The sequence below is a fragment of the Apiospora marii genome, assembly GCF_038362585.1.
Source record: "Apiospora marii strain CBS 49790 chromosome Unknown utg000001l_segment0_segment0, whole genome shotgun sequence".
Taxonomy (NCBI): Eukaryota; Fungi; Ascomycota; class Sordariomycetes; order Amphisphaeriales; family Apiosporaceae; genus Apiospora; species Apiospora marii.
The window spans coordinates 4,314,722-4,327,509 of record NW_027117372.1 but is presented as its reverse complement, the minus strand read 5'-3'; the positions used below and the strand labels follow the sequence as shown (position 1 = coordinate 4,327,509).

Below are 12,788 nucleotides of genomic sequence, written 5' to 3'. Positions count from 1 at the left end.
AATTAAGCCCAAAGCGAAGAGCGTTGGTATGATATTCTTCATGTTTTGATATCATTCAAGGGCGAAACGCTAGGCCTAGAAGCCCTGTGCGGTTGTCGCCCAATGTCCCCCCCTTGTAACATGTAAGGAGAATATGTCTAACCGAGCAAGAAGGCGTGTGTTTATCCAGCTTCTCGATCTGCGGTTAGACATGTTGACTGATTGTCGCCGTCGAAGTCGAAGGTCGAATGCGGCGGCTGATGATGCCTGTCGAAGTGCATCGGTACTCGTGTGTGGGGAAGCTCTGCGCCCCCGATTAAAAGCCGCTTCATCTCTTCTGGCTCATTTACGATTCTGCATTCGGTACAGTCGCTTGGCGTAGAGCAGCCCGCAAACATTGCAGAGGGCCTCGGGGCCAGTCGGGCCGGCGCGCCACTCGGGCGTCTTGGTTCGGTTGCAGTCGTCGCAGGGACTATGGGTTCCTGGCACGGCAGGCGGCCTGGGAAACCGCTGGCCTCCTTCTCCTCCCGCAGCAGCATTGGTGTCATCGGGGTGGCGGTAATGGTCGCACGGCCGATGAGCCCGCCTCGTCCGCCGCGACAGCGTGCTGTGCCGGTGCTGGCGGATGGACTGCAGCTTGTTGACGAGGCCCTGGGCGGTGGAGGTCAGGGCCGCCAAGTCCCGGTCGCTCGGGAGGGCGTACGCGCTGCTGCGGGCCCCGTGCCTGTGCCCGTCCCGCGTCTGCTGGATCAGCCCCAGGAGCTCTTGGGTGTCTTCATGGACCTGTTGCAGCGAAATTGCGTGTTAGAAGGCAATATTTCGCTAAAAAGGCAAGCCAGTCTGGTTTGGGCTAAGGGGGGAGGGGACAGGGGCCAGGGGCAACAATGGGTTTTGTCGAAAATTCTTACCTTTTCGAAGGATGCATAGGCGTATCCTGGTCGAAGCTTCCGCACTGCATTCTCGATCAGTATCGGGTCGCCCTTGATTGTTGACAGGATCGAGTTGCTCAGGTCGAGGGAATCGGTGCTGTTGGGCGTGGGCAGAAATGGTCGACGTGATGAAGAGGGCAGGTCGTGGGCGTTATTGGGATCCCCATGCTCATGTTGGTGGTGCGGGAGTTGTTGTTGTTGTTGGCGTATTGAGGCCATTGCGAGAGAGGCGGTAGGTACGTACACATCAAGCTGCGGTAGGTGTAGTGGTAGGTTGCTTGGTTGCTTGCCTGCTTGCCTTGCTGAAATGGAGTCCGATCTCGAGAACACTCGCTCGTCTTGGGGATCGGGAGCCGTTGAGTGGGCAGAGTTATATGAGGGACACTTTGGTCGCCCCTAGCGCCGCCAAGGCTGGGGCCCTCGGCTTGTCGGGTGGCGAAAGAAAAGCTCGATGCTCGATGCTTAGATTCCCATGGGGCACAAACTGACAACTTTCACTTTCTCCATGTTTGACCCTAGGCTGCAGGCATCCGGATTTGGCTTCAGCTGGCAACTGGGTGGACCACAGCCACAGGAACTCGATTCAAAGGGCCTCAAGGCAGAACTCAAGGGTCCAGAGCTTCCTGCAGGGTTCTGTGCAGGGCTGTCTAGGGGTCCAAAAGGGTGGGGGCCCAATGCCTGCCAGCCTATCATCGACCGCCCGGAGCTCTTGCACCTGGATGTCGCCACCAGCAGAAAACAACCATCGAGCCATCTGCCCAATTTTGCGACTTCTCCTCATGCGGCCGCCCTGCCCCGTGCTCGCCCAATAAATGCACATCTACATCACTGCTGTGTGTCTTGAGACGATGCTAATCTGCTCATCTGTTCGCTAGCCATTTTTAAAAAAGGCCGGGGTCCCTCCCTTTCGGGGCGGCTGCCAATCAAGCCAGCTCTCTTTTGTTTTCTCCTGTGCCTTATTGATATGGATCGCTGCCACTTGTTCCTGAACTGAGCGACACTCCTCCATCCGCCGGAAGCCGACTACAGTAATAAAGAAATTGGAGCCAAACCCGGAGAGATCTTTCCATATACCACTGGCGACTGGCTTCTGGTGTCTGGCTTCTTCACTGGCACCAGGCACCCCCCACGGGCCAATTGAGGTTTGGCGGTATGATGTTAACCTAGCTCCAAAGCCATTGTGCCTCGACGATTCATTTCCTAGAGATCCAGGCTGCCAGGCACCAGGGCCAATGGCCTGGCACAGGCACAGGGCAGATCAATGGTGCCCGTGGCATTACAGTAGACAATCTGATACCAGACAGCCGGATGGATGCTGCAGAGCCCAAGCCCTCGGCTCTCCTTTTAGTACCTCCTCCTTCCACCCACCTCCACTCCCCTTTCTCTTTCTTTCTTTATTTCCGCTTCAGGTACCCCCACAGCATGGCGGATAACTGCAACCGAGCGTGTTAGAAGCTTGAGCTACTAGGCGTGGCGAGAGAGCTTCTCACGTGACAAGTGAACCCAGCCAGCCAGCTCCCCCGTGTGTCAGTACATTTCCACCCAATGTTCGGGGCAATCCACGGCCCCCAGCCCCTGTGTCGCAGTCTTGTGTGATTTGCAATCGCCACATTGCAACAGGTACATAGTCAAACCAGAAGAAGGCCCTATCAAATCAGCAATGAAAGCTCGGCCACCTAGGTAGTTTGTGCGGGCAATGGGCCCAGCCCCTTGCGAACGGGGTTGTGGGCTGGCCTGGCCCTATGCGCTGCGCCGACCAAAGTACTTGAGCTCCTGACATGCCCCCTAAACAGTTCACCTTTGCTTTATTTTATTTTATTTTTTCTTCCTAGACCCTGCATTAGAACCCGTATGCCCAATGGAACCTGCTGGCCTAGCATTGCATGCCCTGAGGTCTCCATGGGAAAGAAAGGGAGGGGAAATATGTGACCCATGACTGCCACGCCACGGAAGATTTCCATCTCCGCGGACGTGGCGAACCAGCATTGCATTATGCGCCTTTCTGAGTGCGATAGGATGTCGTAAGGGGTGCAGCCTCTCTGTGACGTCAGCCAGGGGCACTGAGACAAATGGTCCTAAGTAGCTTCCTATCCAAGATCACCTCGTGGTTCCCCCGCTGCACCATCCAAGCATCTCCAGGATGTAAAGTGTGCTGTTAAGGTTAGAAGCGACACATGCGACCACAGTTCCTGCACGAAATGAGACAATTGAGCAGGGACGAGACATGCATCTGTATGTTCCACCTCGGTGAGGTAAGCACATCAAGAGCCGAGATCGTAGAATACAGGTAGACATGCACACCACGTGCCAACCAGCGCATACACGACGGACACACTGCACGCGGTCAAAGACATTACATGCCTAGTTCTTGGCTAAGTTTTGAATCGTGATGTATTAAGTCTTGCGATGAAGCTATTCGGGAAATGACCGAGGAAGTTGGGGAAGAACCGCACGACGCTTGCTACCCAACCAGACAACCCATGACGCCCAACTGAACACCCCCTGACAAGCAAAAGAGAAGAGAGAAAAGGAGGGGACTAGACCCGTTGGAACCGCCGCAGCCGTTTGGCGTACAGCAAGCCGCAGACGTTGCAGAGCGTCTTGAGCCCCTCGGGCCCGGACCGCCACTTGACGGTCCCGGTGCAGTTGCAGTGGCGACAGTAGGCGGGCTGGGCGGCACGTGGTGACTGTTGAGAAAACAAAAGGCGTGTAAGTAAGTGAGTAAGCCGCCACGATCGCTGAATGTAGTGGTGGTGGTTGTTCGTGTGCATGCATAAGTACATACCTTGCTCTTGCGGCCCACGCCCCCCTCCTCTTCCAGCTCCTGCTGTTCCCGCTGCTGCTGCTCCTGCTTCCGCTTCTGGCCCCGGGCGAGGCCCTGCCGCGGCGATATCGGTTCCGACAGTGGCTCGCTACTGCTAGTACCCCCGTACTGAAGTTGAGCCGGATGATGTTGTTGTTGTTGTTGGCGATGGTGGTAGTGATGGGGCTGGTCATGGTTCGTCCCCCGCAGCAGCTGCTGCTGGTGCTGCTGCTGCTGCTGCCGGCCGGTGTTGTTGTCCTGGACGTACCGCAGCGTGCGCAGGATGTCCTGCGACACGTTGATCATGGCCGCGAGGTCGGCGTCGTCCTGCATCTGCTCCCGGCCGCGCGTGTGGCTGTAGGACTCGGGCTCGCTCCGGACGTCCTGGTCCCGCGCCTGGTCCCGCCCGTACTCGACGCCGTCGACGAGGTGCTCGGTGGCGCGGTGGATCTGCCGGTAGGGCCCCGGAAGGGCCGAGGGTTAACATCCATCCCGTCGAAAGAGGCTTTTCACATGTCGGGGGGTGGGGAAACAACAACAAGAAGAACAACATCGGCAGCAGCAGCAAGGAAACGAAACAAAAAGCTGGGAAGTGGTTGAGATTGGAGTCGCTTACCCTCTTGAAACAGTCGAATACGTCGTCCCGGGTGCACGTGGGCCCTCCGCTGGCCTTGTTGATGCGCTGGAGCGCGGCGTCGGCCGACTTGATATCGGGATTGAAGTCGAGCGGGGAGCCCGCCCGCTCGGGGTTCCGAGACGGCGAGGCATTGTCCCAGCCGCCGGTGGGGGACTCGCTGCACGGCGGTGCCATGGCCTTTTCGACGCGGCAGGGGGGAAAGTACAATTAGATTATGTACTGTACTGTATGTAGTCCGTACCTAGATAGGTATGTATGTATATATGTAGCAAGGGGCGAAGTCCAATAATAGCAACCGAGTAAACGACGCTTAAGCAGAAAATGCAAGTGATTGCAGGGTTGTGGTAGTAATACGGGGGATTGGCAATGCAGTACAATGGATTTGAGGTGATTGATGGCTTGGTCGATCGCCGATTTGGATAAAGGGGGATGGGAAAACCAAGAGAGAATATGGGATTCTCAGGAAGTATATACCAGCACGGCGAGAACCCTCCGGACGCTGGACGCCAGGTGCATGTGGGGGATGAACCAAGGCCGCAAGGGTCTTTTCCCGAGACCTACTACGCAGACCCCGCTTGCCCGCCGCACATATGTACTTACAGCACAAGATAAGCAAGTACCGATATTTGCATGGGGGTATTTCATCAATTTCCATCCGTCGCTGGCTGGCTCGTTGAGGCTCGCTCAGAAGCTCGCTCGCTGGCCAGCGACCCGCTTGCTTCGCTAGCAAAGAAGTGCGCGAGCTACGGCAAATTTTTGGGCAGCTAGCAGAGGCCTGGTTCTGGGCCTATGTAGAAGGATGAGACAAGCCCGGCCCCAGTCCTATGGCAGGAAGGTCTTCTTGCAGTGCTGTATGTTTTGTCTCTGCGCATGCCTGGGTCTTGGGTTTACGTAATACATACTTTCTTCCGATGATATCACGCAGCCCCGGCATATATCACACATACATATGTGAAGGTCTTTGCACCCGCCGCTGACAACCGAGTCAAGACTCGCGCGGTTTGTTGGCAAGTAAGTCGGTCGTGCAGCGTTCAATCACTGGGTGCCAATCCCATCCCAAGTGGCCAACACTTCCCCGGAATTGTCACAACAATGCAATGGCGGAATACCGCGAAAAGGTATGCGTGTTTTTTTGTTCTTTTTTTGCTTCTTCTTCCTCTTCCCATCGTTGGCACTCCCCCAGTGACGTCACATCACTGTCAGAATGAATGCGGGACACCCGGGTTTTTTCACCATCCCTACCCAAGGGACCTAAGAAAGGACGGGCCCCTGAGTGGCCAGGCTGCTCGGTAAGCCGGGGTCAATGAACTCATGAAAAAGGGTCCTAGACCCTTAATCGGGTGCCGCACTTGCCCATTTTCGGCCTCATATGCCCCATATATCCATATTTTCCCCATAGACTAAAACGGGCGGATTTCCCAGCAACGCGCCTCAAGTCCAATCCAAACCCCGAAATCCCGAGGTTGGCAGGCCTTGCAGGCTTCAGGCAAGCAAAATCTTTTTTCCCAACACAATAACTGCGGCAAGCCGTGACGAGGTACCGGTGGCGATGATGGAGGTGCAGCCAAATCCGGGGTCGATGTCGACCTCATCTCATACTCGCCGCTCTGTAACGACATGGATATTTATTGTATGTAAGAACATTCGTAACGTTTTTTAGGCTATGTCTGGTAAAGCCTGCGGGGCCTGATAATCTGCCATTAACCAGTAATGATATTAATCTGAAGCAAATGAAGTCACTACGAAGCTCTGCGCTGCCGAAGCAGACAGAGACAAAGGTAACCTAGCAATATATAGTACAGCTGCAAATTCCGTCGTAGACCCAAGACAACTAACTTCCCACTCGCCTGTGCTACCGTGTCCGTCCCCCTTCCAGTGCCTCATTCCCGATATCCCAGCTAGAACCTGACGCAAAGTAGTAGTAATAGCAGCGGGCATCGCGAACTGTCATACCCGACTCACCGGGTTGCCCCTCCACTGGTTCAGCGTGTCGTCCACCATCTTGCGCTGCTCGTGGGCCGCGTTGCGCAGCTGGTCCCCCATCTCGGCCACCTGCCGCATGGCCTCGGGCATGTCGCGCTGCTTCTTCCGTTCCGGCGACCCCGTCACCGTCGCCGTCCTCGCCGCGACCGCGTCCGCTTCCGCTTCCGCCTTGGCCGCCGCGGTCCGGGCCGCCACCTCCTCCGCTTCCGCCTTGGAGGCCGTGACGGCCTCGCGGTGGTGCGCCGCCGCCGCCGCCTGGGTGTCGGCCAGCATGCGTCCGTGCTGCTGCTGCTGGTGGTAGTGGTACAGCTGCTTCTTCTGCTGCGTCTTCGCCGCCCGCCGGTTCGCCGGGTTCACGTTCGGGTTCCGCCGGGGTTCTTGCGAGGTGGCCGATGTCGAGGTTGTGGCGGAGGCGGAAGCGGAAGCGGGAGTGCCGGCGGAACACGAGGCGCCGTCCGAGCTGCCGGTGGACATGCTTCCTCTGCCCGTGGCGTAGTTGTGGACGGGGGCGCGGGCGCGCGGGTGGTGGGATCTCGGGTTCTCTGATAGGGGTGCCGGAGGCGGCCCTCGGGACCTGTCACATAGGTTGGCATCCATCATCATCATCTGGGAGCTGCTGGCGGCCGCCTGTGTCTGTTGTGGAGGTTGTGCCAGGGCCCATGGCAGGCTGCTACTCCCATCGAATTCATTTTGGTATAACTGCCAACTGTTATCAAACTTCGCGGCCCGTTGGTTAGCTTTCTCGCGTTCATGTGGTCAGGTTGCTACTTCGCAGCGGTGCTTTGGCAAACGTACCACTGGAGGAGGGTTGACTTGGAGGACCGGATCCTGGGAGATGTATGGTATTCCTCCGTTAGCACAGAGGATCATGTCGTTGAGTATGATCTGCTGATCAAGATCACGGATGGTAGGATCCATGTCCCCACAACTTTCCGTGTAGATGCCTGGGTCATCCCACACTAACTTTGGCGAGGAGTCCATGGGGGAACGAGATCTTATTTATTGGAGAGGCCTAGAATAATAATCTGGGAGCATTTAGTTGTGTGTATCCTGTGCAGTAGGTATGTAGTTCAAGATTTGGTGTGGTTAGTCGGTACGATTGGCAGAGAAAAAGGATCGACTTGACGGCCACGATACTTTAAACCCAGAAACCCCCCGGGGGAAGGGGCAAACACGGACACACTTATTCCAACCCGGCATCGCAGCCGGGCCACCATGGAAATAAAGACGGCCTTTTCGTCAATTAGGGGTCATGCATAGGTGACGTCAGCGCCCCTGGCAGAGCTGCGTCAGGCCACGCCTTTTTGACTCGGCGGAACGCCGAATACTTGTAAGAGAAGTGGTCCCGGTATGCAAATCTTCGTTGCTCGTTGTAAGAAATAGTGTAACGTGCCCAATCGGGAACTGCTTCGGGACAGTTCCGGGCGCGCTGATTGGACGAAACGATGGGGTGTCGGCGCTAGCCTGTTTGGTAGCTCGGGTCCTCTGCCCGACCAGTAAAGCTGAGCCTTGAACGACTCTGACTAAGTCTGCTGCAGCCCCCCCCAGGTGCCCAAAACAGGCGATGGCGACCAAGCCATCGTCGATAACAAGGCCGCTGGCCATTCGTCGTTTGGGTACGAACTGGGTTGAAAATTTTGTTCTCCGATCGATGAAAGAACAGTCGACACTATGTCGCTACCGTTTCTTGCCTAAAGACCGAATAAGGCTGGCCGGCTGGGATTCGAGGAGGGCACGCATCTGAGAGCTTGAAAGTATTCAGTGAGGCGATAAGTCATACCCATATTAAAATATTTAGATGGAGTGGAAGATAAAATATTCGAAAACAATTGGAAAAAAAAGAAAAGAAAAAAAAAAAAACACACAGCATAAAACAAGACAAGAGAAACGGACAGGCCAGAACAAAATCAAATATTCAATGGTTGAGATGGCCAAAAATAGAAGTCTCCCCCGCACAGGCTTGAACTGTGAACCTCCCGATTGCTACTGGATAACAGTCGGACGCGCTAGCCAATTGCGCCACGGAGGAATCCAATCTGATGATTGAGTGGCTATACTTGCTTGCTTGAAAACTTTGGTCGCTATTGGCACTACTATGCAGCGATATGCTGGCTAGACTTCCTGCAACCCGACGCTTTCCATTCAATGGCATTTCCATCCATGACTTGACCAGAAACATCGGAATAGGATCAGATGTTTCTTTTGATCGCAGCAGAACGTGGCCGTTTATTACCAACACCAGGACTGCCCTCGGCCCACTCATCAAGCCAGCTACATAGCTAGCTGGCTGCGGTCTTGGGGCAGGTCTTGGGGCAGCCAGAGCGCACACGTCCGTACACGCAGTTGATTGCACTTGCATCACGGGTTGCACGAACGTCATATGAGAGTTGGGTAACACATCGTTGGATTGAGAAGCGGTACATACACAACACACACACACCAACCTCTCGGATCGAGTCTACGGAAGACAATATCCTTACTGCATATGCGCACCAGCGTCATGCTACCCTCATGTGATAAGAGCCTATAACCACGCTCGTTCCGCCAGGCAAGCCCAATGGCCCCCCCACGAGCCCGCCCATCCGCAGCGGTCACCAGCCCCTCTTCTCCCCCGCCCCTCCTCGGCCCCGTCCTCGTCGTCGGCGGCTGCGGCTTCCTGGGCCACCACCTCGTCGCGCACCTGCTCGCCGACCCGGCCTGCGCCAAGCCCGTGTACGTCCTGGACCCGCATATCGAAGGCAGCGAGAACCGCCACCATGCCGACCAAGACGTCATCTACATCGAAGGCTCCATCGCCGACCCCGCCCTCGTGACCTCCGTCCTGGCCCGCGCCCGCCCCCGCGTCGTCTTACATGCCGCCTCGCCCGTGGCGTCGCTCCCCCGCGCGCGCTGGGCCGAGTTCGAGGCCGTCAACGTCGTGGGGACGCGGATCCTACTCTCTGCTTTTGCCGCCTCTACCCCCGAAACCTCGGCCGTCAAGGCCCTGGTCTACACGTCCAGCCCCGACGTGTACGCTAACCCGCCGCACCACGACATCTCCGAGACGCACCCCCTCGTGTCTGAAGACGACCAGCACTGTTCGGAGTACGTCCGCACCAAAGCCGCCGCCCAGCGCCTCGTTCTCGCGGCCAACTCCCCAACCTTGCGCACCTGCGCCCTGCTCCCGGCCCACATGTACGGCGAGCGCTCCACGCAAGGCCTACCCGAGATCCTAGCCCTCTGCGCCGACCGCGACGGCTCCCCCACCTCGTCGCCCCTGATCCAGCTCGGTCCCGGCACGAACCTCGTCAGCGTCGCCTCGGCGGCCAACGTAGCCCGAGCCCACCTCCTCGCCGCCAAGGCCCTGCTAGATCCCTCACGAGTTAAAAATGGTGTCGTGGCCGGCGAGAGCTTCAATATCACCGACGGCCGCCCGGTCGCCTTCTGGAACGAGCACGTGCGCGCGGCCTGGAAAGAAGCCCGCGGTCTCGACGACGACGCCTCCTTACTCAGACAGGTTATCGTGGTGCCCGGCTGGATATACCGCCTCATCGCGTGGATAGCGCGTTTGCTCGTCCGGACGCTGACGCTGGGGACGGTGTCGCCGCCCGCGGCGGTCTCGGAGCAGGGGGTCCTGTACGCGCTCGGGGAGCACACGTACAGCGTCGAGAAGCTGCGGGGCCGGCTGGGCTTCGAGCCAGTGCGGGACCACGAGCGGGTGATGCGGCAGGCGGTGCGGTGGGAGTTGGATCGGCGGCGACGGCAGGCGAAAGGGGGAAGTCGGAAGGTAGAATAGGTACACTACGTAGTATTGACATTGCACTCTCAAAGTTCGAATGAGTCAAGTATACATAGTGTTATTGCTTTATTCATCATATTATATATAGATATATCCGCTACGTGTATTTCGTTCATTAATTCATTCTCATCTCATCTCATCTTGAACCTACTCCCAACCGTACCTACCATTCACGGCGCCGGCAACGCCTTCCGCAGCGGCCGCGTCCGCGCCCGCATCTCGAAATCCTCCTCGCGCTCGAGCTCGTCGATGCTGTGGTCCCGCCCCACGTGGTTGATGAGCTGGTCCACCGTCGGGCAGACGACGTCCTTGTCGCGGAACCGGCTGCACAGCACGCACGCGAACTCGCCGTCGGGCGTGTGGCACTTGACCACGAACCGCTGCCTCACGTGGAACTCTCGCTCGTCCAGCACCGCCTCGCTGCCGCTGCTACTTCTGCTGCCGCGCCGGCCCTCGCGCGTGGCTCGCCCCCGTTCCCGCTTCTCGATTTCCCAAAAGTCGTCCGCCTCGGCGCGCAGTCGTATGCCGCAGCCCGGGCAGCGGCAGTCGCCCCCAGGCGCGAAGGTCCGGGCGAGCGGCTTGTTGCGCACGTATTGCAGGTCGAGGCTATATCGGCAGTAAAGGGGCTCGGGTTCGGACAGCACCGTCTTGGCGCGTCGCGGCGGCGCAAACGACACGGCGGGCGGGGGCATCGGGACGGCCGGCGCGGGGGCTGGCGCTTCGATGGCCAAGGTCTGTCTCTGGCGTTGCTGCCGGAGCGCATCGAGCGAGCCCTCGCGAGCCGCATTGGACGCCGCGATGAGCTTGCTCATGTCGGCGTTGTCGAGCTGGCGTCCGTTGTAGAGGGCGTCTTGCAGTACAGTGATGACGGTTTGCTGCAGCGCAATGATCTGCGCCTGTAGTCGGTTCTCGGTGACGGTGTCGCCAATCGCGAAGCGGCGGCCGAGACGCTCGTAGCCCTCGTCGAATTCGCGGCCAATGAGGGCGCCGGAGCGCTCGAGGGCGTAGCCTACTTCATCTTCTCGTTCTCGTCCTCGTCTCCGCGGCGGCGGGGAGCGGTGTCGACTGCCGCTACAGCACCTTTGCTGCATATGATGTTGATGTTGGTGTTGGTACTGCTGGTCTTGGTTGTTTCGGTTGTTATTGTTGTTATTGCCATTGCTATTGTTGTTGTTGTTCTGCTGCTGCTTCCCGGCGTCTTCGACCTGCTTGCGCAGCTCCTTGATCTCCTTGTCCTGCTCCGTGTCGCGCTTGGTCTGCTGCCGCTTGTCCTTGACGCGGTCCCAGAGGCCCATGGACGAAGTGAAGGTACCGATGAGTGTCGAGCAGAGCGTCGCAATGATGAAGGTCTTCTTGAGGTTCTTCTCCTCAATCATGTTAGCGTAGTTCATCTTGGCGGTTCGGTTCGCAGCGATCCGGTCGACGGGTCGTCCCTCGTGGCTATTGCACTAAAATTGGTCGGTTCGAAGGTTATTTTGGGATGAACTACGGAGGACTCGGAGTGAGAATGACTCGAGACCAATTCCCAAGGTGAGAAATAAAAATAGGTATCCGGCTTGTCGCACGAAGAGAAAGTGGTGGCCAGTCAGACTTCAGAACCATTGGGATGCATACGCAGTTATTCCTCTTCGAAACCTGGTCAGGATGGCATTCGTGCACATCATCATACTCTGGTCAGTTTGGGTTTCACTGTCGCAGCTGCGGCAGGCAAGTAAGTTGAGGGGGTGAATACCGAAACGCGAAAAGTCGACGAGAATATTCTCCCCCTACTGGCTACCCCCTACCAAGGTGTGACCATGAATGCCCGAGAAAGCCCACATCACACCACTGCCCTACCGCACCTTGTTGCTTCGTCGCGGCGAGGAAGTTAAAGCGTGACGTCAGTTTTCTCGATCGGCGGGGAGCTAAAAAGCCGCACCAGCGAGCTTCTGGGCTGGCGCGCGGGGGAATCGGCCATCATCGACTGCCCTCGCAGGTCAATTCGAACAACGGAAATGAAGCCCTCCTTGTGTCGAAATTGCTGCTTCGCCCAGGCAAGATGCCCAACTTGCGAGGCTCATCCCGGATTGAAGACTCAGCGCGGTCGGGAAGACATTGACTGGTCAAAAGTTTGCTCCTTCGGTTCTTTGTTTCGGAAAAAGAAACGCGGCAGCGGTCTGGGCGCTCTGACGGTGCCTGATGCCAAGGCCCATCCATCCCTGCCCATGCTCTGCATACGCGAGAAACTCAAGTCCGGGGTATCTTTTCACTGATCAGCAACACATGCACGCAATCCACATGCATACAATGCCGTTGCCATTACTGCTCATTCGTCGTAAAGAGGCCTCGAAGTATCGTTATTGAGCCCGAATCGCGTGACATGCAGCAGGTAGGCCATATACTTCCCCGCATCAATTGCGTTTCTTCAGCGTTTGTCTATATATGGGTTTGGAGCAGACATCAGCCAAGGCCAGCAGCAGATGATGGCATCATTAAGGGCGCGGCAACTGTTTGAGAGGCAACAAGCGAAACCGATTCTCTTTACGGTCGAATGAGCTATCGGATGTCCGAATCAGTAGAATCAAAAGCTGACGACTCCCTCGATGGTGGCTTTTCCGCTGTTTGAGCCATTTGAGGCCCAAAGCCAGGGTGCAAGACCCGACAGTTGCCTGTGTAGCATCGGGCAGCGATGCCATCAAG

At 57.2% G+C, this 12,788-nt stretch overlaps 5 protein-coding genes across 5 annotated transcripts; 1 reads left to right on the top strand and 4 right to left on the bottom strand.

Moving 5' to 3' along the window:
- Positions 1–321: 321 nt before the first annotated feature.
- Positions 322–1,127, bottom strand: PG985_001401 (uncharacterized protein; the record flags this gene model as incomplete). The annotated part of the gene is made up of 2 exons (XM_066821170.1): positions 322–762; positions 888–1,127. 2 exons carry the CDS (start codon positions 1,125–1,127, stop codon positions 322–324), a joined length of 681 nt encoding a protein of 226 aa, XP_066692049.1.
- A 2,318-nt stretch (positions 1,128–3,445) lies between these two features.
- PG985_001400 (uncharacterized protein) lies at positions 3,446–4,522 on the bottom strand (the record flags this gene model as incomplete). Its single annotated transcript, XM_066821169.1, has 3 exons — positions 3,446–3,595; positions 3,694–4,161; positions 4,328–4,522. 3 exons carry the CDS (start codon positions 4,520–4,522, stop codon positions 3,446–3,448), a joined length of 813 nt encoding a protein of 270 aa, XP_066692048.1.
- A 1,773-nt stretch (positions 4,523–6,295) lies between these two features.
- PG985_001399 (uncharacterized protein) lies at positions 6,296–7,312 on the bottom strand (the record flags this gene model as incomplete). The annotated part of the gene is made up of 2 exons (XM_066821168.1): positions 6,296–7,048; positions 7,127–7,312. 2 exons carry the CDS (start codon positions 7,310–7,312, stop codon positions 6,296–6,298), a joined length of 939 nt encoding a protein of 312 aa, XP_066692047.1.
- Positions 7,313–8,888: 1,576 nt separating this feature from the next.
- On the top strand, positions 8,889–10,106 carry PG985_001398 (uncharacterized protein; the record flags this gene model as incomplete). Its single annotated transcript, XM_066821167.1, has 1 exon — positions 8,889–10,106. The coding sequence occupies one exon, from the start codon at positions 8,889–8,891 to the stop codon at positions 10,104–10,106; it is 1,218 nt and encodes a 405-aa protein (XP_066692046.1).
- A 173-nt stretch (positions 10,107–10,279) lies between these two features.
- PG985_001397 (uncharacterized protein) lies at positions 10,280–11,500 on the bottom strand (the record flags this gene model as incomplete). The annotated part of the gene is made up of 1 exon (XM_066821166.1): positions 10,280–11,500. One exon carries the CDS (start codon positions 11,498–11,500, stop codon positions 10,280–10,282), a length of 1,221 nt encoding a protein of 406 aa, XP_066692045.1.
- Between the last annotated feature and the right edge of the window lie 1,288 nt (positions 11,501–12,788).